At 42.8% G+C, this 23,584-nt stretch overlaps 1 protein-coding gene across 1 annotated transcript in view; it reads left to right on the top strand.

Moving 5' to 3' along the window:
• LOC124775342 overlaps positions 1–23,584 on the top strand; it is a 170,014-nt gene that overhangs the window by 17,079 nt on the left and 129,351 nt on the right. Inside the window, exon 3 of the mRNA XM_047250177.1 lies at positions 1,677–1,815. Within this exon, the coding sequence (XP_047106133.1) occupies positions 1,677–1,815 (139 nt within the window). The remainder of the gene's footprint in view (positions 1–1,676; positions 1,816–23,584) is intronic.

The following is a 23,584-nucleotide window of genomic DNA, read 5'->3' as shown; positions in this document are numbered from 1 at the left end:
TTGGAGCACAGACGACGAGGAATAAAACTACCAGGCGGGACCTGCCGAGGGAAAGGTCAGTGAGGATGGAAAAGGAGGGGAGAGCACGGGGCAGCTGGGGAAGCGGCGGGATGAAGAGAGGAGGGGCAACTGTGGGTTCACGAAGAGGCAGGAGACACATGGGGCGGGAGAGGAAAAGGGAAGACAGGGCAGGAGGGAGCGCAGAGACACTGAAAGAAGGCACAAGAGATGGATGGGGAGTAGGAGGGGAAATCCGCTCAGAAGGAGGGAGGGGGAGGAGAGGGAGCCCTGAGGAGGAGGCAGGAAGAGGGGGTTAGAGTTGGTAGGAAGGGAAGATGTCAGCGCGAAGCTCATCATCCGGGAGTGGTAGACGGTGGAAGTTGTGTTGGGAAAGGAGATGGAGGGTGTGGAGATGGAGAGAGGGAGGGACACAACGGTAAAGGCACGGCAACTGGTTGGGAGTGGAGAGGAAGGGAGACCCAGGGGGTGAGGGGGATCAAGGCGGCGGACAATATATAGTGTGCGGATGTGTTCAAGGAAAAGGAGAAGGTGGGGGAAGGGGATGAGGTCCTAGAGGATGCGCGTGGGGGACGGAAGGCGGATGCGGAAGGCGAGGCGGAGTGCATGGCGTTCGAGGATTTGGAGGGCTTTATAGAACTGGGGAGGGGCGGAAATCCAAGCGATGCTGGCATAACAAAGGATGGGGCGGATCATGGATTTGTAGGTGTGAAGGATGGTGGAAGGATGCAGACCCCACGTCCGGCCGGACAGGAGTTTCAGGAGGCGGAGGCGATTGTGAGCTTTGTTTTGGATGGTAAGGAGATGGGGAGTCCAGGTGAGGTGGCGGTCGAGTGTGAGGCCAAGGTATTTGAGGGTAGGAGTGAGGTGGATAGGACGGCTATAAATGGTGAGGTAGAAATCATGGAGGCGGAAGGCCCCTGGGGAGCTCATAGCGCCCCTTAAATGCACGTGAACAGGCAACCTTTCCCCCTTCCCACAAGAGGGAGACACCAAAGCTGCGATTGCCACAGCGGTGCCACCACCAGAAACGGAGGGCGACTGCTTCACACAACGCGCTGTGGCACGCTCTTCAAAACAGCAACTTTTACCACAGCTCATACATACTACTGTTAATTTCTTGCCCTCCCCTCTAAAGACAAAGCGTGCTGTTCTTACCTATTATGGAATAAGTGACTTTACAAATGGCTCTGAGCACTATGGGACTCAACTGCTGAGGTCATTATCCCCTAGAACTTAGAACTAGTTAAACCTAACTAACCAAAGGATATCACAAACATCCATGCCCGAGGCAGGATTCGAACCTGCGACCGTAGCGGTCTTGCGGTTCCAGACTGCAGCGCCTTTAACCGCACGGCCACTTCGGCCGGCTAAGTGACTTTATAGCCAAATAGTAAGTGAACTGTGGGTTGGCAGGAGGAATTCTTATTGGAGCGAAAGCCGAGAAGAACAGGACAACGATGTGCCAACCCGATGCCTCTCCTGCCACATTCAAACAATAGCATACGGCAGGGGATGACACAGTGCCCATTTTTATCACACTGACTTTTGCGCTATGTCGTTATTGTTTTGTTTATTTGACACTGTGGGAATCTAACTCGCAGTGTACACGACACCGAGTGTTAGTGTGGATGACTGCAGCAGTAGTTTGTCGGCAGGACGTTCGGCGCTCGGCACAGCTGGCAAATTGACCTGCTGCTGGAGACGCTGGCCTACGACTCTCCAAGCGAGCTGGTGCCCTCCTTCTGCCGCCGCGCCAGCTGTCCCACAGACAACTTCTCCGCCATCGTTGCACAGGTAATCAGCGCCTCAGAGACACTTCCGTTCGCTAAAACAGATAAGCTTCCGCGTCTGTAAGAATCTGTGTAAACTTTCTACAGTCCTCCACCAGTAGTGAGGCTTTTGTTTGTTTGCGCGCACTTGGAGACTGTGAGGTAGTGGGCGAGTTGTGGCGCCCTGAAAATATTCTTAGTTCGGAGTTGGGGTGGCCGCAGGGGCAGCTCGGCAAACCAGGGCTCGTCCGCAACAGCGTGGTCCCGAACATTACCCAGAGCAAGAGGGGTAGCCCCAGTGCATGGTCCACGCCGAATGTGTGGCTGTGTCGAGGTCTGTGCTTTGTGTCGATGAAGGAGACTTGTATAGCAGGAGTGCCAAAAAAAGTGGACTTTGTGAAACCATAATGGCAGACATTTCACAGTTACTGTAGAAATTAATAATAGCCAGAGGACTCATGATACCTTAAAAAGAAACTTGTACATTACCATTATTTCCATGAAGATTCTGATGGTGTAATCAGATTTTCAATATCTTTATTTGTTTAAAGTTTAGTATCTGACTGTAAATTATACGAGTAACACCCAGCAACGAACTTCCAAAATGTAAACGGTTCATCCGATTTTGTCCAGCAACGTGTCTTTAAAAAGCTGTTAGTGTAAACCTATCTTGATCTGAATTACAGGCATGTAATGTGAATAGTACAAGAGTTGTTGGAGGTCAAAGTGGCCGATTACTACCAATCGCGTCAGGCCATAAGTACTCCACAGTTACACGAAAAAGCGGTAGCAGCATGCTTATAAATATATATTTATTCACCTATGTCTTTATATCCGATACATACTATCCATGAAGAAATTGGTCAAATATTTACTGTGTTTTAGAAAGCACAGAGACATTAGCCTACTGGCCTACTTTTGCTTCTGTTTTTTTGATATATGCTTATTTAATTTGTTTATGGATTTGATAACGAGTGTTAGCGCTTGTTTATGGTCCATCTGTGGGAATATTTATTTAATTTTAGTTATTTAAATGTAAATCCAGTATATCTTATGTGTTTCAATACGATTGTGAGTGTGCTTTGGCTTGGAGACATGGCGGGAGGACTCTAGCCAACAACAGCGCTCGTTACTACGGTAGGCGACTACTGAAGTCAATGGACGGACTGTATGGGAGTAGGGAAGGAGCATCGCGCCGGAGAGGACACGAGGGGAGAGCTGGACGGGAAGGCACGACGGACGGTCGCAGGAAACATACTTGGAGAGTGTTGAGCAGTTTGCGCGTGGTTGCAGGAGATAGAAATATTTCGTAATGCCGACTTGTGCACTTGTGAGATTTTAGTGGCTTCTGCAGTGAAGACGTACTATGCGATTAGAAGTGAATATCTCGCGAGCTATGATGTCGCTCATAACTAATTACGTGAAGTAAGAACCTATTGTTTCCCTGTTATTCAACTTATATTTTATTTAATTGCTGGACGATCGACACCAATAAGTGTTTTACAGGGTTAAAGGGCATTCTTAAAGATACTTCTGCTATCGTACTCATCACTGAAAGTCGTTAAAACAGTAGCTGCAGATTTTATTTAATTGCAATCTTTCATTTATGAACTTCTATGTTATATTCAAAATTCGCAATTGCCGAGTGATAGGAAACTTCGACCATTCGATTCATGTGCATATTCAAACTATATACTGTAGTAATAAATGAAAAGCACCAGTTTGCTTTTGTTCTACAATATTGTTTTTATTGCTAACCGGTATTCGGCTTACAAGGCCATCTTCAGACATTTACGTCTATGTCTGAAGATGGCCTTGTAAGCCGAAAACCGGTTAGCAATAAAAATAATATTGTTGAACAAAAGCAAACTGGTGCTTTTCATTTATTATTATAATGTTGTTCTACCAAGAACCGACGGAAGATTCTGTTAATATATACTGTAGATTCAGCAGTATTTGGCTTGTAATGCGGCAACCACGTATCCCAGCCCATAGAGAACGAAACCAGCCAAAACTTTTAATATTTCGGCTCTGAGTTGAGAGCCATTAATTTTATTAGGAAGCCCGCAAGAGTACTGTCACGCAAAAGTAGTTGGGAGCTACCGTACGACTCGGACCACTCGTCGGATTTTGGAGCAGAGCATGGTGATGTTACTTTTATTATGGCGGTAATAAGTAATTAATTTTCGGAACGGGACAGAAGAGGCCCTTCCATGTTTTTCTTGAAACAGTTCATGCAGGAGCCGATTTACAGTCGTGAACACCGCAGTGTACTAAGCATGACATTTACATCGAACTGTGAACTGAAACACGAGGATTATTCATAAAAGTATTTTGTTGTGCGATGTACGTCGATCGCAGACTTATTATCGTGATAGCTGAAGTAGCTCCCCATGAGCCATGGAGCTTGCCAAGATGACTTGGCTTGCACGTCATAATGATAGCCATATCTTAGGTGCAAGCACAATGTAGGGGTATCTGTGGAGAGGACAGACTAACGTAAGGCCCCTAAATAGCAGCAGTATCCCATTCAGTAGTTTCAAGGGCAACAGTTTGAATGATTGTCTGGGAAACTATATTTGTTATTTCTCCTAAAGGAATTCCGTTCCGATGTATAGTTAAATGATGACATACTTTTTGCAACATTTTCAGAAGACACAGCACTCTCACGTTCAGTGCTTTGGGCAGGAATTACTCAGGTAGATGTCATCATCAAGGAAAACAAAACTGGCATTCTACAGGTCGGAGCATGGACTGTTATATCCCTTAACTGGCCAGGCAGGTTACAGAACTTATAAAGTGACATGGATGGATATAGTGATGGATAGATATAGCGGAAATTAGAGAAATGCAGTAGCAGGAGGAACTGGACTTCTGGTCAGCTCTCTCTCTCTCTCTCTCTCTCTCTCTCTCTCTCTCTCTCCCTCTCTCACATGTGGCGGCCTTGCTGCCGGGTGCAAATATTTTTATGCGACGCCACTTGGGCGACTTGTATGTCAGTTATGATGAAATGATGATGAGAATACAACACCCTATCCCCGAGTGGAGAAAATCTCCTATTCGGTCAGGAATTGAACCTGGGCCTCTTCAGTCAGAATTCTATCACAATACTTTGCAGCTACTGAGACAGACTTCTGGTTAACTGAACCCAAGATTATAAATACAAAATGAAGTAGAGGGGTTGGGAATAGGACTAATACTGAATAAGAAAATAGGAATGTGGGTTATAATGAAGAGCAGAGTGGACACATCAGTGAAGCCAAGATATAAACGAACCCAACACCCACCACAGTGGCAGAATGTTATATGTCAACTATGTCCATAGACGATGAAGATATTCAAAGAATACATTATGAGATAAAAGATTGTTGCGTAGACGAGGTCTGTTAACAGGCATGGGACTCCACTACCCATTGCCGGATGCGAACATGCGTTCTCTGCTGGGCGAGTGTAAGATGATGGAGGGGGTGTGTTCACGAATGATTTCTGACGACAGATAAACAACATTGGTTGTGGGCCATCTGGGCGAGGTTTGCTTCCGCTCGTGATATTCTCGGCAGCGACCGAGGTGGCCGACGGACACTCAGACGCGCCCCTTTTGCAGCGACTGCAGCTGCAGTGGGCCGCTGCGGTCTTGCTGGGTCGTACTGCGGAGGCTGGAACCACGCGCCGCGGGCCTCTGTTGATGGCTGATGGGGCCAGTGACGGCGGCGGTGGGACATTTCAGCGCCCTGTCTCTTCGATCATCCATGGCTGCGGCTGTCTGGTGTTGGCGGAGGAGAAGAAAATTTAGTTATGTTGGGGAACTGGAACTCGATAGGAGGAAAAAGAAGGAAAATAGTAGAAGAACGTAGAGTGGGGGAAACAATTGAGGGGGAAGCTGCCTTAGGAATTTTGCACGGAGAGTAATATTTAAGCAGCGATAACATTTGATAATCATGTTAGGAGATTTGGAGATCTTGGAAGGTATCAGATTGACTATATAGTGATAAGACAGAGATTTCGAAATCAGATTTAAGGCATTTCCACAGGCAGTTGCGGACCCTGGACATAACTTTTGGTAACAAATTGCAGATTAAAACTGAAGACACTGCGAAACTGTCGGAAATGAAGGAGATAGATGTACTGAAAGAACCGGTAGTTGTTGACAATTTCAAAGGAAGAATTAGCTAACACTTTTCTGAAAGCGGGGAAAAGAGTGCAACAGAAGATGAGTGGGTAGTTTGCGAGACGAAACAGTGAAGGCAGCAGAGGATCAAAGAGGCAAAGAGACAAGGTCTAGTAGACGTCCTTAGATAACAAAGGAGACACTAAAAGTAATTAACGAAAGTAGTGCATAAAAAATTCTCAAATGAAGCAAGCGAAAAGGAATAAAAACGTTTAAAAAATGATGTCGACAGAAAGCGCAAACTGGTTAAGCAGAAATAGCTACAGCACAAATGCAAAACTGTGGAAGAATGCGTAACTACGAGAAACATAGATACTGGCTGTAGGAAAATTAAAGAGATCTTTGAAGAAAAGAGAACCGCCTAAGTGAACGTCAAGATCTCGGATGGCAAGCCAGTACTGACAAGGAAATGGGACATGAAAGGTCGAAGGAATATATAGATGGCCCATGCAAGAGAAAAGAACCTGAAAGCAATAGCATAACAAGGGAAGAGGAAGAAGATGAAGATGAGATAAAAGATACGACACTACGAGAAGACTTTGACAGTGCACTGAAAGAACTAAGTAGAAATAATGCCTTTTGACTAGACGCCCCACCCTTAGAATTATTGAGATATTTGGGAAACCAGCCAGGACAAAAATATGGGAAAGACGATCTATCAGTATAATAAGTCACGAATATTATTTAAACAAGAATGGAAAATCTGGTAACAGCCAACCTCGGGGAAGATTATTTTGGGTTCCTGAGAAAGATAGAAACAAGTGAGGCAACACTGACCCTACGACGTAACTTAGAAGATAGGTTAAAGTTATGGAATTTATAGATTCAAAGAAAGCTTTTGACAATGTTCACTGGTCTACGTCTCTTAAATTCTGAAAGTAGCAGCGATAAAATACAGGGAGCTGAAGTTCCTTTACAATTTGTCTAGAAACCAAGCAGTAGTTATAAAAATCAAAGGACATCTATAGAAGTACTAGCAGAGACGGGTCAGGCGTGTAGCCTATCCCCAGTGTTATTCAGTTTGTACGTTAAGCAAGCATGGAATAAGACAAAGAAAAAATTTTGGAAAGCTATTAAACTACAGGAAGAACAAATAAAAATGCTGAGGCTTTCGGTTGACATTGTAATTCTGTCTTCGAAGACCAGTTGACTAGGATGACTAGTCTTGAAATGAGGTTGTAAGATGAACATCATCAAAGTAAAACAATACTAATGAAATGTGATCTAATTAAATAGAGCTATGCTGAGACAATTAGAGTAGTAAATGTGGCACCAAAAGTTGTAGATTAGTTTTGCTATTGGGACAGCAAAATAACCGATCATAGCAAAGTGGAGAAGATGTAAAATGCAGATTGTTTACAGCAAGAAAAGAATTTCTGAAAAAGATGAGTTTGTTAATATCTAATGCAAACTGAAATGTTTGGAATTCTTTTCTGGAGTATTTAGTGAAGCCTTGTATGGAAGGGAAAAATTCAGTCAAGAAGACAGTAGAATCTTTCGAACTGTAGTGATAGAATAGAATGCTAAAGATTAGATGGCTACATCGACTGAGGATATACTGGGATTAATTGGGGAAAAAAGAAATGTATGGCACAACTTGACTGACAGAAGGTATCGATTGAAACTTCTAGCAGATTAAAACTGTGTGCCGGACCGAGACTCTAACTCGGGACCTTTGCCTTTCACGGGCAAGAGTTCTACAAGCTGAGCTACCCAAGCACGACTCAGGACCCGTTCTCACGGCTCCAATTCCGCAGCATCTCAGCTCCTACCTTCCACACTTCACAGAAGCTCTCCTGCGAGCTGTGAGGACGGGTCGAGAGTCGTGCTTCGGTAGCCAAGTTGGTAGAGCCCTTGCCCGCGAAAGGCAAAGGTCCTGAGTTCGAGTCTCGGTCCAGCATACACTTTTAATATATCAGGAAGTTTCATATCAGCGCACACACCGCTGCAGTGTGAAAATTTCATTTTACTAAGGTATCGATTGTTAGGACACATATTGCAGCATCAAGGAATCATTAATTTGGTAATGGGGAGAAGAATAGAGGGTAAAAATTTCATCGTGAGACCATGGAACAGATAAACTAAGTAGGTTCAAATGGATATAGGATGCAGCAGTTATTCGGAGATGAAGAGGCTTGCGCATGATAATCTAGCGTGGAGAGTTGCATCAAACCAGTCTTCAGACTAAAGACCACAATAACGATATCTGAAGTCGAATAGAGTAGCTATCGCGAGAGACAGACATTTGTTATACTTACAAGAAGTCAGTCGCTAGGCTTGTAAAATCTGGCAGAGTGAGAGATTCTAAAGGAAATGTAATAGAACAGATTTTGCAGGGTGAGAGATTCACAATAGAAATCAAATTGTGCCAAAACTGTGTTATTTCTAATAGTAGAGCATTACTCATTGCCCAGCGAACTGAAGTTTTCTCTTGTATTAGAACTGTACAGCATTTCTAGGGCCGGTAGCGCCACAGAGGAAGAAGTAACCCCCACAAGACTACAGGTAGATCACACAGGAAACGCTCGTTAAAAATTTCCCTCCCCTGTCTGCGCAGTGCAGAATGAGAATTACTCAATGCTTTGGCCCGTAAGTCTTACATTTTCTCGAAGAAATCTAATTCAGTCATATTTCATTCACCTGAAACCTCGTTTCCATCTTATTTGTAAGTGGCTACTGTCATCTCAACGCAGTTCATTTTAATTGCATTCTTGTTTACAGTATATGCACTGAAGGCTCATGGAAAGGTAAGAAGATTAATAACGTCCCATTTCGGACTAGTTGGTTGGATCGTTGAATAGGTATAGTCTCTTAGCATTGCTTTCCAATGTCTAATAAATTTGACGTATTAAATGAAAGTATTTTAGAGAGCCGCCGAACCTAACTAAATCTAACATTTGTCGAAACAGTTGAAGTAAGTAATTAAACTAACTCAGCGTCACTCACCCCACAGCTGATGATCGTAATTTAGTACATTACGTTTTCGTTTGTGTCCGTTAGGGGCAGGGCTAGCGCGGCCATCATGGTGTCATGGCATTCCGCCGCTCAGTCGGCATACTGCCGTGCTATTGAGAGGTTCGTGTTGTACTCCGTTGAGTTACTGTGACAGTTTGAAATGTCAGCGTTAATTGAAAATGCCGCGAAGTGTGAAGTGCGTGCTGTAATAAGGTTTCTGCAAAAAACTGTACACCAATAGAAATCTATCGGCAGCTTTGTGAAGTGTATGGGGACAACATAATCACTGAAGATGGAGTGCGTCAATGGGTCATAAAATTTAAAAATGGCCGAACTAACGTTCACGACGAAGAGCGAAGTGGAAGACCCAGCATAGTGACTGCCGAACTTGTGAAAAAGTCGATGCCGCGGTCCGTGAAAACCGTAATTTCACAATAACGGAACTCTCTATGAGTTTTTCACAAATTTCACAAAGTTTGTTGCACGAAATCACTACCGAAAAGCTTGGTTACCACAAGTTTTGTGCAAGATGGTTACCAAAAATCTTGACAGAGATTCACAAAAATCAGCGAATGGCTGCAGCGTTAACGTTTTTGGACGCTTACGAGAAAGATGGCGACTCATTACTCGATCGCATCGCTACTGGTGACTAAACATGGGTTAAGCATGTGAACTGCGAGACAAACTTGCAGTCAATGCAGCGGGGGCACACAAATTACCCCCAAAAATCCAAGAAATGCATGCAGACAATGCCGGTAAGGAAGGTGATGGCGACTGTCTTGTGGGACATAAAAGGTGTGATTTTTGTGGATTTCCTGGAAAGAGGCACTACAATAAACTCTCAAAGGTATTGCCAAACTCTGCAAAAACTCAGAAGAGCAATACAAAACAAGCGCAGGGGAAAGTTGGGCTCAAAGATCTTGCTGATTCACGACAACGCCCGGGCCCACACGGCAAATGCCACTCGTGAAGTTCTCGAATCTTTTAAGTGGGAGTTGTTTCCTCATCCGCCGTACAGTCCAGACCTGGCACCGAGCGACTTCCACTTATTCCCAGCAATGAAGAAGTGGTTGGCTACACAGCGTTTTGATGACGACGCACAGCTCCAAGAAGAGGTAGCCACGTGGTTGAAGGGGCAGGCGGCCGAATTTTACGACGAAGGAATTTCCAAGCTCGTCCATCGCTACGATAAGTGCCTTAATTTAAATGGCAACTATGTAGAAAAGTAGTATTTAAGTGTGGCTTTCATCTGTATATAATAAAGATTTTTTCCAATACTTTATTTATTTTTAATTCCAAAACGTAATGTACTTTGTGGATAGCCCTCGTATCTTGAATTGGCCCATTATGTGCTCATTCAGTTCCGTCACGCACTATTTATGGCTCTTACTAATACGAGTTTCATAATGCTTTATCCCTGGCTTCGAGTTCTGACTGGCAACATCGGAAGACGATCATAGGGGTATCGTACCCTGCAGGAATCGTTGAAATATCTATTTTTATTTCGCGTGTGCGTATTATGTTATTGTTGAAATGGAAGGCTCATACCCGGAAATATTTAAGTGAAAGCGTTGATTTTTTGATATCATTTTTGGCGAACTGCCGTACGTTTCTAGACAAATGGTCATGTTGTAGCTGTCGAAAAAGTATGTATAAAGCTGCAGGTGTCGATTGTACCGTTGCCGGGAAAAATTTTTCGTAATATAAAAATTCGAGTCTATAGCCACTTAAGACTTCCGCAAGCATCTGCTTGTAATTGCTGGCAACCTAACATCAACTTCATTTCAACGCACTTGTACAGAAATTCGTTTGCTTGCTATTACGTAAAGTAGAAATGATGGATTTGAGGGTGAGTTTTTATATCGATACTAGCCTGTTTAGCGCAGATACAAATTCTCTAATTACTGGCTTCGATACTTTTCTATTATTAATAATCTGGACAACCATTGTCATAGTAAACCAGTCACGTCTTACGTATGGTCGAAAAAGAGCTTTGGTACTCGGTAAACTGTCCAAAAGTTTACGAAGGTCAAACAGGTAGGACGCTTCAAATATGTTTCCACCTATTTAAAACACTGACCGAAGTTGCGAAATACAGTACTCTGATATATTGTGCTGAGTAGACAAGACGGGTTGCTGATACAATTACATAGGTAAATTCTACTTTTATGTACTTTTTTTCTTTTCTACTATTGTGAAATGGTAAATGGAGTATATTTAGTTTTGTTTTGTTTTAGATCTGAAGATGATCCAGTGTGCTCGAAATATGTAACTGAATTAAAAAAGTCTGCAATTGACACAGGACAATAAATGGGAATCGTTTTATTCGTTAAATGTAACTGACTCTTATTGAACCTATATATTTATGACTGGACATCTGACTTGACAGCGTTCAGCGATAGTCGTTTATAATCAATGTCCACAGCAGAACACCTTTGTGTGGTGATCGGTCACCTGCTCGTTCCTTAGAAGTATCCCGTTTAATGGTGACTTTCTGTCTTCTTGTTACAACCCAAATGAGTTCAGATACCTTTCGAAAGTAAGTATCTTTGTAATCCGTTAGATTAATAGCACTTAGTGCTCAATGCAGCACATGTAATCACTCAGAATGCATTCATTCATCACGAGTAGTATCGCAATAATGATAGGCAACCACAAGCATCGTAATGCTTTATGTTTCATTGTTACGAGCGTTACCTGTGACTAAAGACAAAGAGCTTTGACAATACACACTTTTGAACGATCATACGTTAATACGTGACTGGTTTACCACTATCGTGGTTGTACAGAATATTAATAATAAGACATATTCAATACAATTAACAATGGAACTATTTTCTTCAAGCAGTGAACAAGCTAGTGTTGACTGTAAACCTTATCTTCAAATGCGTCACTTTCTTTTTGTGTAATATAATGAAAACGTTTCTCTTTTCAAGTGTTCTGAAATGAAGTTGCATATTGCTGCAAATAGTTACGTTTGTCATCAGTTACAGTAACACGAAACGTTTTACGAGGTATTTCAAATATGTTGACAGCAGATTGCATACCTGTCTTAGAAAAGATCTTGGTGGAAGCTGACTAGTTGCAAATTGTCTTCGCAATGCATACTACATGTTCTCTATGTAGAATATACGATAACTAGTGGCGTAAATACACGCAGCTGAAAGTAAACGACACTAGAAGCAAAAACGTCGCAGTAATCATTTGGTCCACAAAAGAAAAGTTTGCGAAATAATTGAGACTTCGCGATTGGCAGCCACAACTGACTTGATTCTGTACACATGCCATCCCAGTTAGGAAATGCAATAATACTGTAAAACATTAAAAAATTTATTAGAGTTAGATACAAATTCAGGTGTTTTGAAGGAACGCGACAACACTTGCACGATTGTACTCGTCGTTAAATGAGTTGTTGAAGGTGTCGTCCTTGTACCCTGATGCACGCCTAACCCGTCGCCGCAACGACTTTCAAATGTTCTCAGAATGCCTGGATGCCTGGATCATTTCGACATTCTTTACAAGAACAGAGAAGTCTCTGTTCCAGCTTTTCAACTGTGTTAACCGGTGTGGCGTATACTACATCTTTAAGGTGACCCCAAACAGAAATCCATGGGGTTCAAATCGGGTGATTATAGAAGCCACCTTTATGTGGATACGTGATTAAAGAAAATATAGTGATCCGTTACTTGCTTGTTCCTTAGAAGCATCGCGTTTATGGTGGATTTATGACTTCTTGTTACAAACCCAAGTGAGTTCAGATACCTTCCGAAAGTAAGTATTTTTGTAAGTCGTTAGATTAATAGCAGTTAGTGCTCAATGTGGCACATGTAATCACTCAGAACGCATTTATTCACCACGAGTAGTATCGCAATAATGATAGGCAACCACAAGTACGTAAAGCGTTGTGTCTCATTGCTACGGGTGTTGCCTGAGACCAATCCATCTTTGGCCATATCGGTGTATAAAATGTCTCACCATAGTAGCAAAATTTTCTGGCACTCCATCATGTATATACAACGTCATCTGCCGTTGCTCCAAGGGCACATCCTCAAGCAGTTCTGCAAGATGATGCCGCAGAAACAGAAGCTAATTCCTTCCATTCAAATTGTTTGACGTATGCGGCTCAATGAGATGATCACACAGCACCTGTAACAAGACATTTAATGAGAAACGTCGTTGATCTAGAGACTCACGCACAGCATATGAATTGGAGCCTAGATGACTCGTGAGAATTGTGATAATCAAACACACCATCACGAGTATACCCTGTTTCATATGTAAAAAAGGTGTTACTGTTACACGTAGAGTTGCTCACAGCGGGTTGGTGCATCCATTGACAGAATATTAGTCTAAGATTAAAGTCCGCCTCACTAAGACACTGAAGTCGTTAGAGATGATACGGGTACATTGCACTGATGCATTATTCTTCAAACACTACTGAGGCTCATTCCAAGAATTTGTGTGACAAGTCTCCTTGTCGAGATTCCTGGAGAATGTTCGTCTATTTCTAGCACCACGTCTTCAAGCACAGGTGTAATTCGTGCAGCCCACCCGCTCCCGCAGCATGTGCAAAGCTCCCAGTTTCTCGTAGGCATTGATGAATCCTTGTAAACGTTTGACTCCCAAGGTGATTTCGAGCAGGGTACGCTTCTCGGTGTAAGCGTGCGGCCTCCCGTGCACTGCCATTAGCTCCACCATACGTGGAGTACATATTCACATACTTCTCGTTATGGTAATGTTCCATGTTTTGACAGCCGGCCGCGGTGGTCTAGCGGTTCTAGGCGCTCAGTCCGGAACCGCGCGATTGCTACGGCCGCAGGTTCGAATACTGCCTCGGGCATGGATGTGTGTGATGTCCTTAGGTTAGTTAGGTTTAAGTAGTTCTGAGTTCTAGGGGACTGATGACCACAGATGTTAAGTCCCATAGTGCGCAGAGCCATTTGAACCATGTTTTGACAAACACTCGTATAAACATAACTGACGCTCCGCAAACAACTAACATTAGTGGCACATTGACTGTGAGTTATACTCTCGTATCTACATCTACATCTACACCCATGCTCCGCAAGCCACCTGACGGTGTGTGGCCGAGGGTACCTTCAGTACCTCTATCGGTTCTCCCTTCTATTCCAGTCTCATATCGTTCGTGGACAGAAAGATTGTCGGTATGACTCTGTGCGGGCTCTAATCTCTCTGATTTTATCCTCATAGTCTCTTCGCGAGATATACGTAGGAGGGAGCAATATACTGCTTGACTCTTCGGTGAAGGCATGTTCTCGAAACTTCAACAAAAGCCTGTACCGAGCTACTGAGCGTCTCTCTTGTAGAGTCTTCCACTGGAGTTTATCTATCATCTCCGTAACGCTTTCGCGATTACTAAATGATCCTGTAACGAAGCGCGCTGCTCTCCGTTGGATCTTCTCTCTCTCTTCTATCAACTCTATCTGTTACGGATCCCACACTGGTGAGCAGTATTCAGGCAGTGGGCGAACAAGCGCACTGTAAGCTCCTTCCATTGTTTTTGGACTGCATTTCCGTAGGATTCTTCCATTGAATCTCAGTCTGGCATCTGCTTTACCGACGATTGATTTTATATGGTATCCATTCTGTTTACAACTTCATGTCAAGAAAATGTGAACAACGACAACGCCACGGACGGGCATGCGGTGTTTACACAAAATCAAGTCAATTGTAATGGTTAACCATAAAGTTGCAATTATCTCGCAAACAGTTCGGATTTATGTTTACTGAGACTTCTTTGCCGCTGTTATCGTATACTTTCACTGGATGCGATTACGCCATTGCTAATGATACACCCTGAATATTTCAGATCCGTTTACGATACTGATTATTTCATGTTACGGATATCTTTCGTTGTGTATAATTAATCTTAGTCCATTGCTCGATGAGCATCCACAAATTGATTAACTGTACTGTCATACGCAAAAACTTCTGAATGACCTGAATTGCAGACCATGTGATTTTCACGCAGACCCCGTAAGTGTACGAACACAAGGAAGCCGCTAGTGTGCGTGCCGACTCGCAGCGCTGTCCAGCGGCAGTTACACGCTCCGAGAGACCTCTAGTTACCCGCTAGCTAAGGTGTAGAGGTGCCATTACGAGCAGAGCGTCGCACACGCTCCATTAACTCTGCAGTCTTTCTCAAAGGAATCTGAATAAACAATAATACAAAAAAAACTACGTTACTTATAGCTTTATATGTCACCTTCATAGAGCAGTAGGCAACGGCCTTACCACAGTGGATACACCGGTTCCCGTGAGATCACCGAAGTTAAGTGCTGGCACTTGGATGGGTGACCATCCAGGCCGCCATGCGCTGTTACCACTTTTCAGGGTGCACTCAGACTCGTTATGCCAATTGAGGAGCTACTCGACCGAATAATAGCGGCTCCGGTCAAAGAAAACCATCGTAACGACCGGGAGAGCGGTGTGCTGGCCACACGCCCCTCCCATCCACATCCTCAACTGAGGATGACACGGCTGTCGGATGGTCCCGATGGGCCACTTGTGGCCTGAAGATGGAGTGCTTTTTCATAGAGAAGTGCCCATCATTTCGTTCATAGTCATAGTTATCGCGATATTTTTTAGGCGCGAAATACGGAAAGTTTGCAATGAAAAATGAGGATCGCTATGATTGTCCCGCCAGATCCTCGAGCGCCATCCGCCTCATCCTCTGATTGCTCCTCTACTCCCAAACCCAGCCCTCTGCCGTGTTTTCACTGTTGTGTCCCCCTACCCTCCACCTCTACACCCTTCATCTCCTTTCCCAAGGTGACTTCCGTCAACTCCCCTCCATTTATCCCTCCTATCAACTCTGATCCACTCCCTTCCTCTGTCCTTTTCCTGGGCTCCCTCTCCCCCCCCCCCTTTCCATCCTGTTTTTTCCCTGCCTACCCTCTTTATGCCTCCCTTCTGTCCCCCAAGACCTTTTGCATTTCCCTCCTCTGCCTTTCTGCATTCCCTCTCGTGTCTGACCTGCCCCCCTCCCCCTTATGAGTCCACTCCTTCTGTCTGTTCTCCCCCCCCTTCGTTTTTCCTCTCCTCACCCTTTTCTTCCCCTCATATGTCCAGCCCCCCCGCCCCCCCCCCCCCCCGCCCTCTGTCCTTGGCTGTGGTGTGTCACCTTCGTGCCGACTTTTTAGTGCAGTGTTTCCAGTGGTTGTTAAGTGTTGTGCGCCTTTTCCGAAGTGTTGTGAATCATAAAAGTCGCTCGGTGTGATTTTTATAACTCTTGCGAACAGAAACCAGACTGTCGTCGTGGGTTTTTTCAATTGTCTGTCTACTATTTTACCTGTCTGCTTCCTCTGCATTTTATTAGCATCACCCACCCTTTGCTTTATGTTTTAACTTTCCGCAATTTTTCGCTTCTTTACAATTTAAGTTTCTTATCTTCTTCTATGTTTTAAAAATTCTGTAGGCTGAAGAGCAGCATACTAAGCTGCTGCCAGCCCACCCCCTCCGCGAGGGGGGGGAATCGAAATTCAATAAAGGAAAAAAAAGTCGCTATGGTTTTGCATTTGGTATATGTTGCATCATACATTGCTGTGAATCAAATTTAGCTATCTGCGGCAGCTAATACTCGTAAACTCCATCACATAATTCGTTCGGGATACCTAGTCAAAACAATCTCCTTTGTAACTAGAGGCGTTGCATCTGGAGGATGGTCGAGGCGTAATTTCTCAAGGCTGCTACATTCCACCATTGTCAAGTGTGAGTAGTGTCCCTGCCACGATCTACTGGCAGTCTCAAGTATGTTCTGTCAGGTTCATATCAGCAGATTCCATAGGGCCCTAGATTCCTTCCGCATTTAGGATGATGTTCATGGGATACGGGGGACGTCTATAGATTCGCTTCAGGTGGGACTGGCAGACAGTCTTTTGAATTACTTTTGGACGCGTTTCCCAAAAACCGCCTTGAACAGCTAGTTCGTCAACCCACATGCAATGGACATATTATAGCCCTTGTTGCTAGAAACAGGCCTGATCTTATCGAGAATATCAATATAGAGAAAAGTATTAGTGATCATGATGTCATCTGAGACACCGACGATGGTTACTAAAGTTAATAAATACATCAAAAAGGTGTGAATCAATGCGGCTTAATCGTGTGCATGTCTGAGTTTCATATTGTTTTCTATATACTGTGCATGAGACACTACAGCCACACACATATTTTTCTACTAGCTGCAAAGACAAATGTATATTTTCTTGTCCTTGAATGGCATTAAATGTATACCCACTTGATGCTGTGTTGCGAGCATTCCTTGTCTTACGGTCAAAGGTGATAAAGTATAGTTCGACATCAAACTGCCAGGGGTAGTCACTCTTGTAAGTAGGTGTAATATTTATATTTGGTCTTTTATTAATAAATTGTAAATTGAAATTAGTCCGATAAAACCACCAACAATTTCCACTTCCACTCTCCCATGCTCCCTGCTGTTTCAGAAGACATAGTTTCGTTGGGATTAAGGACTTACCATTGGTAATATTCCTAGAAAGAATTAACCTCCTAAAATAACTAAACCAATATCAAAGTCGAAAAATAGGTTGAAAGATCAAAGTCGGAATATATAGGGTGTCTACGTTGAAATGCCCTATTTTTTGAGGCGGTTTGAAAATAGTAAATCGTTCTTTGTGTCATATCTGTCTCATCCGATGGATGCAGGAGGACCCAAAGCCGCTGAAAAAAAGTTGGGACATCAAACTCGCATCCACCATGGAACTCTGTTTCACATCCTCATCAGGCTCCTTTTTTATTTTTTAGACATCCGCTCCCTAGTTCTTGTCGTCTATAAACAGGACATCATTTTTTCACTTAATAATATCCTGTCACATGACAGTGGAATCCATTAAACTGCATGCATGTTTCTACTTACTGCGCAGTGTACAACAACTAGTCCTGTCAGGTTCATGTAGAGCTGCTTCTCGATGGAGTACACAAACGGCGAACTCGTCAATATACTTCTGGTGCCGGGTACATCCGATAACCTAACTGCTGCTGCTGCTCGGGCGTATGCCGCACCGTATCTTCAAAGGCGTCATCCCTATAAGGATGGTTTTCGTCGCCTGGAGCAACGCCTTTCGGAATCCTTTAATCTTTGTCCACAAGTAATGGACAGAGGTCGTCCAAGGACTAGGCGTATTTCACAAACAGAGGTCACGGTTCTTCACCAGTCACCTCGGCGAAGTACTCCTGATCTTGGAAGACAGTTTCAGGAATCTCAAAACTGGATGTTGCACGATGAAGAGCTGCATTCATAATATTATTCGTTACCTCAGCACCAGCGCATTCGACGAGTACAGTTTGTAATACCATAGCTCTAATGCTGTACTGATTTATTTTGCTTTTGTTCCATTTAATGTTACATCGCTGAGCTTCTGTAAATGTGTTTGTTTGAATCGATAACACAAAACTGTATACTCCTTTCTTTGTTAATACTTTGATGTCATGATTTGATTCTATGCAACGTAGTATATCTGTCATTTAAATTCTTTGTCCCATTTGGAGGGAACAAAACTTACTGTATATAATTGTAATTTCTGTAAGAATAATTTTTTGTAGAAATACTAATATGTGCAAATGTTCAGTTTTATTTCAAATGTTTGTTTGCTGTTATGTAAAGTGCTGATCCTCACTTAGGGTTCTTAGTTATTCTGTATGTAAAAGTTGTTGAGGTTCCCCTCGGGAACGGAACTGTGTAGCGCGCGCAAATTGTGGTTGGCCTAGGTAGAAAAGGTGGAACAAGAGTCAGCCGGGTCGAGCTACCAAACAGTGCACTGCCATGTAAATGTTGCATACTGTGCTGGTTCAGAGAGAGGCTTTGTCTACTAATTTCCAATGCCTCGGATGGATGGATAAATAGCTGGAGCGATTCTGGAATTGGTATTCAATATCGCCACCAAGAAGGGCCAGAGTCCAGCAATTCTGTCTGCAAATCCGCCTACCAACATGCAGTTGCCACCACATTGCGCAATCACTGTAAAGGAGTACTATAATAATGTACAGTGAAGGATCAGCTTATCGGATGTTTTAGTGTGCACATATATAAGGTAACTTATAACTGAATTTATGTACCTACCTTAATTTTTTCCTTATCATAACACCTCTCAGGTTCCTCTCCGTTTGAACTAAAGTGATTACCGAGTGTCCCTACTGAAAGAACATTAAAGACCAGTGTTTTGCTAATTAATGCCTCTTGAACATAGTAAAAAGAAAGTTAAAGTTAATGTGGCAAGAGAGTGAGTTAAAGTAAATGATGCTTACTGAAAATAATTTTCCTATTAAAACTGCTTATTAAATTGTTGTTGCCAACTTCAAAATTAAAAGTTCTTAAGACTGAGGCTTATAAAGTTTTGCTTAGTAAATGATCACATTGCTGCCTGTTGTAAATCACAGAAGGTGAGTCAGTATCTTGCAAATTCGTCAACATTGTGTCTGACTGTAGTAAAAGTCGTGAATTGCATTTATGGAAGTTTATATACTCGTTTGCTAAGTGTTTGTCTCTCTTGTGTACTGGAAGTGCATATTAATAGTATAACAGGATCCACAGTTTGTCTATTGTGTTAATGCTAGGTAACAAGTAATGGGAAGACCACTATCTATGAAAACATTAATTTCTTTGTTCAAAAGACAGTGAGAAGTAACCTGTTGATGAATTCCATATAACCTTCATTCTTAATAGAAAAGTATTTAGTTGAGAGAGACTTACCCTGTGATCAGTTCATAATTTTGCAGTGAACTACATTTATAATTTTATGTCAGCTAGGAAAATGTTTGAACAATAATACTGAACCTATGTCCAATTAATGATTCTGCAGTGAATATTAATAGTAACGTTATAAAGACCATTCAGTTTGAATAAGCCCTGAAAGTAATAGTGTGTTTCGTTATCTGTTATATTTTTGCAAATAGTTTGTGCTACTCTAGCTGTTTGTTCCAACCTTAACATTAACATATGCAGGTGTCAGAGTTCGTTGCACTCGCGTGTGGCCAAGTCCAGGTTGTGTTTGTTCGTTAAAGTTACGCATACCTACTTTCTTAAACGAGAACGTTAATCTTTCTCTTGCCTAATTAGGCTGGCGACCGTTTTCCATAGTCTTTAAACAGTATAGCTAAGTAAAATATTATTTGTTACTGTTTAAATGTTTACGTAATTCTGACTTTCACTTCCGATAAGCCACTTCCATTAGGTACAATACGGTCAACATAGCAAAATTCCTCTCAGAGGGTAACACTGCTCTGTTGCTTTATACCATAATTACTCTAACAAAATAATTCTTTTTTGCAAACTGCCTCCAGCTTCGAGGTTATGGTATAGCAGTAGCAGACGGGAGTGTTATAAGTTCTGTGAATGGCTTTTGCACTAAACGGAAGATAACGAACATTTTATAAATAACGTACATGTACTGACGAATTTAGCTTCTCGAGTGAAGGTATTGTCAACCTCCACAACAGCCATTATTGGTCGGAACACAACCTACGTCTCACCCGTGAGCGTGACCTTCAGGAACGCTTTGGCATAAACCTGTGGACTGGAATCGTGGGAGCAGTGCTTTTGGGCTCTCACCTACCGCCGGACAAGACGGATGCGTCCTTGTATTGAATATTTCTTTCCAGTACTGTGGCTAACGCATTAGAAAACGTTTCAGTCGGTGTTCGGAATCAGCTGTTGTGCCAGCATGATCGTTCACCGTCACACTTCGGACTGTATGTGTAACTATTTAAATGAAGCATTTCCAGGGAAATGGACTGGTCGCGGACGTCCAATGTTCTAGTCTCCACGTTCCCCGGACCTTCATCTATCAGATTTTTATTTGTGGTAACTTAAAGAAACAAGTTTGTGGTACTCCACCTTGTCTGTACAGTACGTGTCTCCAGTATACTCACGTCTCGTCAGTTGCCATCAGCAAAGCCCGAGGTAAATGTCCCACAATTAGAAGAATCCATCAGAGCATTGTCCGTGACAGCTCCTGAGTTGTGCATCAGAGTATCCACAAGCTTATAAATCCTCGGTACCTCCTACTCTCTCCCAGAGCGTTGCATCGTTTTGAGACTGTACGAGTGTGATTGGTTTCTCCGACAACCGCATTAAAATTATTGTTTTCCTCTTCACTGTCCTAGGCGAAACCTCGCCATTTCCTCCATTGGGAATATGCGCAAATTTTTGCCAAATACCGCTAAGATGTTTTACTTCGTTCAGGCTTCTGTGGCGATATGTCTGAGGCTGCCGTTTCTCAGTCTACCAGGTAACTGTTGCTTCCGCCTGGCGAACGCTGGGGATCAGGTTCCACCGGCTGTTATTTCCTTCGACATGCCGCTCCGTACCTATGTAGCTTGCAAATTCCTGTGAAACTTCAGCTCCTCCAGGCTAATCGCATGTGTAAGTAGCTTCCGGGAATGTAGCCCGCTGTCGTTCTCGACAACTGCCGATATTTTAACAGGTGAATATATCGTCATTTTCAAAGCACAGATGAGATGAGAGATTGTTATGCATGGGAACATTTACCGTCGGTTGATGGGGCAGCGCCCACCAGGGGGCCAAAAGGCGGTGGATTCAGAAAGAACACTCGCCTCAGAAAACAAAATGGCCAGGTGCGGGTAGGTCTCACGCACTGAAGGTTCTGTACAAACTGAATAATGTGTACCGTCAGTTCATCCAAGCGGGTAATCGAGGATCTCGACAACTTTTGCCTCTTATCGACATTGATACGGACAAGACATAGATCCCAGGGATTCCAAGATTGTCGAGACTGTTCAAATTTCAAGTCGGCTAACAAATGATAGCGTGATAAGGAAGGACCAAAAAATATTTTTTTCATGTGTTATAATCATAATCATAATCATAATCATAATCATAATCTTCTGAAGAAGAGAAATTTGATAACATCGAGTATAGATTTAAGTGTCAGGAAGTCGTTTCTGAAAGTATTTGTATGGAGTGTAGCCATGTATGGAAGTGAAACATGGACGATAACCAGTTTCGACAAGAAGAGAATAGAAGCTTTCGAAATGTGGTGCTACAGAAGAATGCTGAAGATAAGGTGGGTAGATCACGTAACTAATGAGGAGGTATTGAATAGGATTGGGGAGAAGAGAGGTTTGTGGCACAACTTGACTAGAAGAAGGGATCGGTTGGTAGGACATGTTTTGAGGCATCAAGGGATCACAAATTTAGCATTGGAGGGCAGCGTGGAGGGTAAAAACCGTAGAGGGAGACCAAGAGATCAATACACTAAGCAGATTCAGAAGGATGTAGGTTGCAGTAGGTACTGGGAGATGAAGAAGCTTGCACAAGATAGAGTAGCATGGAGAGCTGCATCAAACCAGTCTCAGGACTGAAGACCACAACAACAACAACAATCATAAATCCGCAATTTTCTGATTTTTTTCCATTAGCTGTAGCGTGAAATCTTGCTTCTTCGCTAATTTCATGATTCTACGTCAACGGAAATTACCCTGTAAGATTTGATAAGTTTGTGAGTACCGAAATATGTAACATAAACTTAAACTGTGTGAAAGGTCTCTGTTGGATTCCTTTCATGTTTAATTTCTTAAATCTGTTGTCATTTACGGCATAAATTCCTCTTCTAAATTTACTGTGGCGTTTCTGACTATCTGGGAGGAGACTGTATAGTGGAACGTGTTACTTTTACACACAAACAAGAACGATCTGTCACACTACTACACTTTAAAACACAGTTTATATGTAATTCATGTCACACAGTCTCATACGGAACCTACATCCGCTTTCTTTTATATACTGTATATGATAAGATACTGTCATCCCCCTTCCCTTCTGTGTGAGAGGATGAATGAGCAAATGTATTTCTAGTTACATGCTTGAGGGTAGCAGACAAGCCTGTCTGCTAGAGAACAGTAGGACCAACGTCGGAACAGGTAGCTACGCTTTCTAAAAGCAAAGAGGTTTCTATCCTTAGTATGGTCCTGTCCGTCTGTTGTCATGTTGGTATAGGAAGCTGCCCCTCTGGCCACTTCCGTTTGTATCTGTTAAACACCCTCGGTAGGGGCCCAGGCAGTCTGTCCGCGGCGAGCGTCTGAAGTGGTAAGATCTCTGGCTAAGCGCGTGTCTGCTAAGTCCGTAGGACAATGGATTTCTTAAGTTCAGCCTAACTGAAAATTTAATCACCTTTATTTCAGGTTTAGCTCTAAAATATCTAATGTTATCTTAAATTTCAGCGCAGTGTAATTCTCGTGTGAAGTTCAGAATATATTCCGGTAGTTGCTTTTCAACTGCTTTATGAGTAAAGTGGAACCACGTGTTGATCATTAACTCTAACTAAGATCATCAATCTTAAATGCGAGTGTGCGTGAGATTATAACATCTCGTCTTGACAATATTTTTCAATATAGCAACTTTTCTTTATGTTCAACCCACGTGGGGTGTACTTTGTGAGACCACTACCATGTGCTTATATAATTGTTTGACCTATCAAGTTAATAGTAAGACGTTAGTAACCAGTTCGAGGTTTTTCTTTTGTAAATTGCTTTTCGATCTAATTTAATTATCAAAATTATTGTGGAGTTACACGCTTTGTGTAAACCAAGTTGACCACGTGAAGCATGTGGTGTAATCATCAAAGTAGCCCTCAGCTATTCTTCTTGGGAAGATTTCACAGAGAGTTAGTATGAA

The sequence above is a fragment of the Schistocerca piceifrons genome, chromosome 1 (assembly GCF_021461385.2).
Source record: "Schistocerca piceifrons isolate TAMUIC-IGC-003096 chromosome 1, iqSchPice1.1, whole genome shotgun sequence".
Lineage (NCBI taxonomy): Eukaryota > Metazoa > Arthropoda > Insecta > Orthoptera > Acrididae > Schistocerca > Schistocerca piceifrons.
Note: the sequence above shows the minus strand (reverse complement) of the source record. Positions and strands in the feature narration are given on the sequence as shown.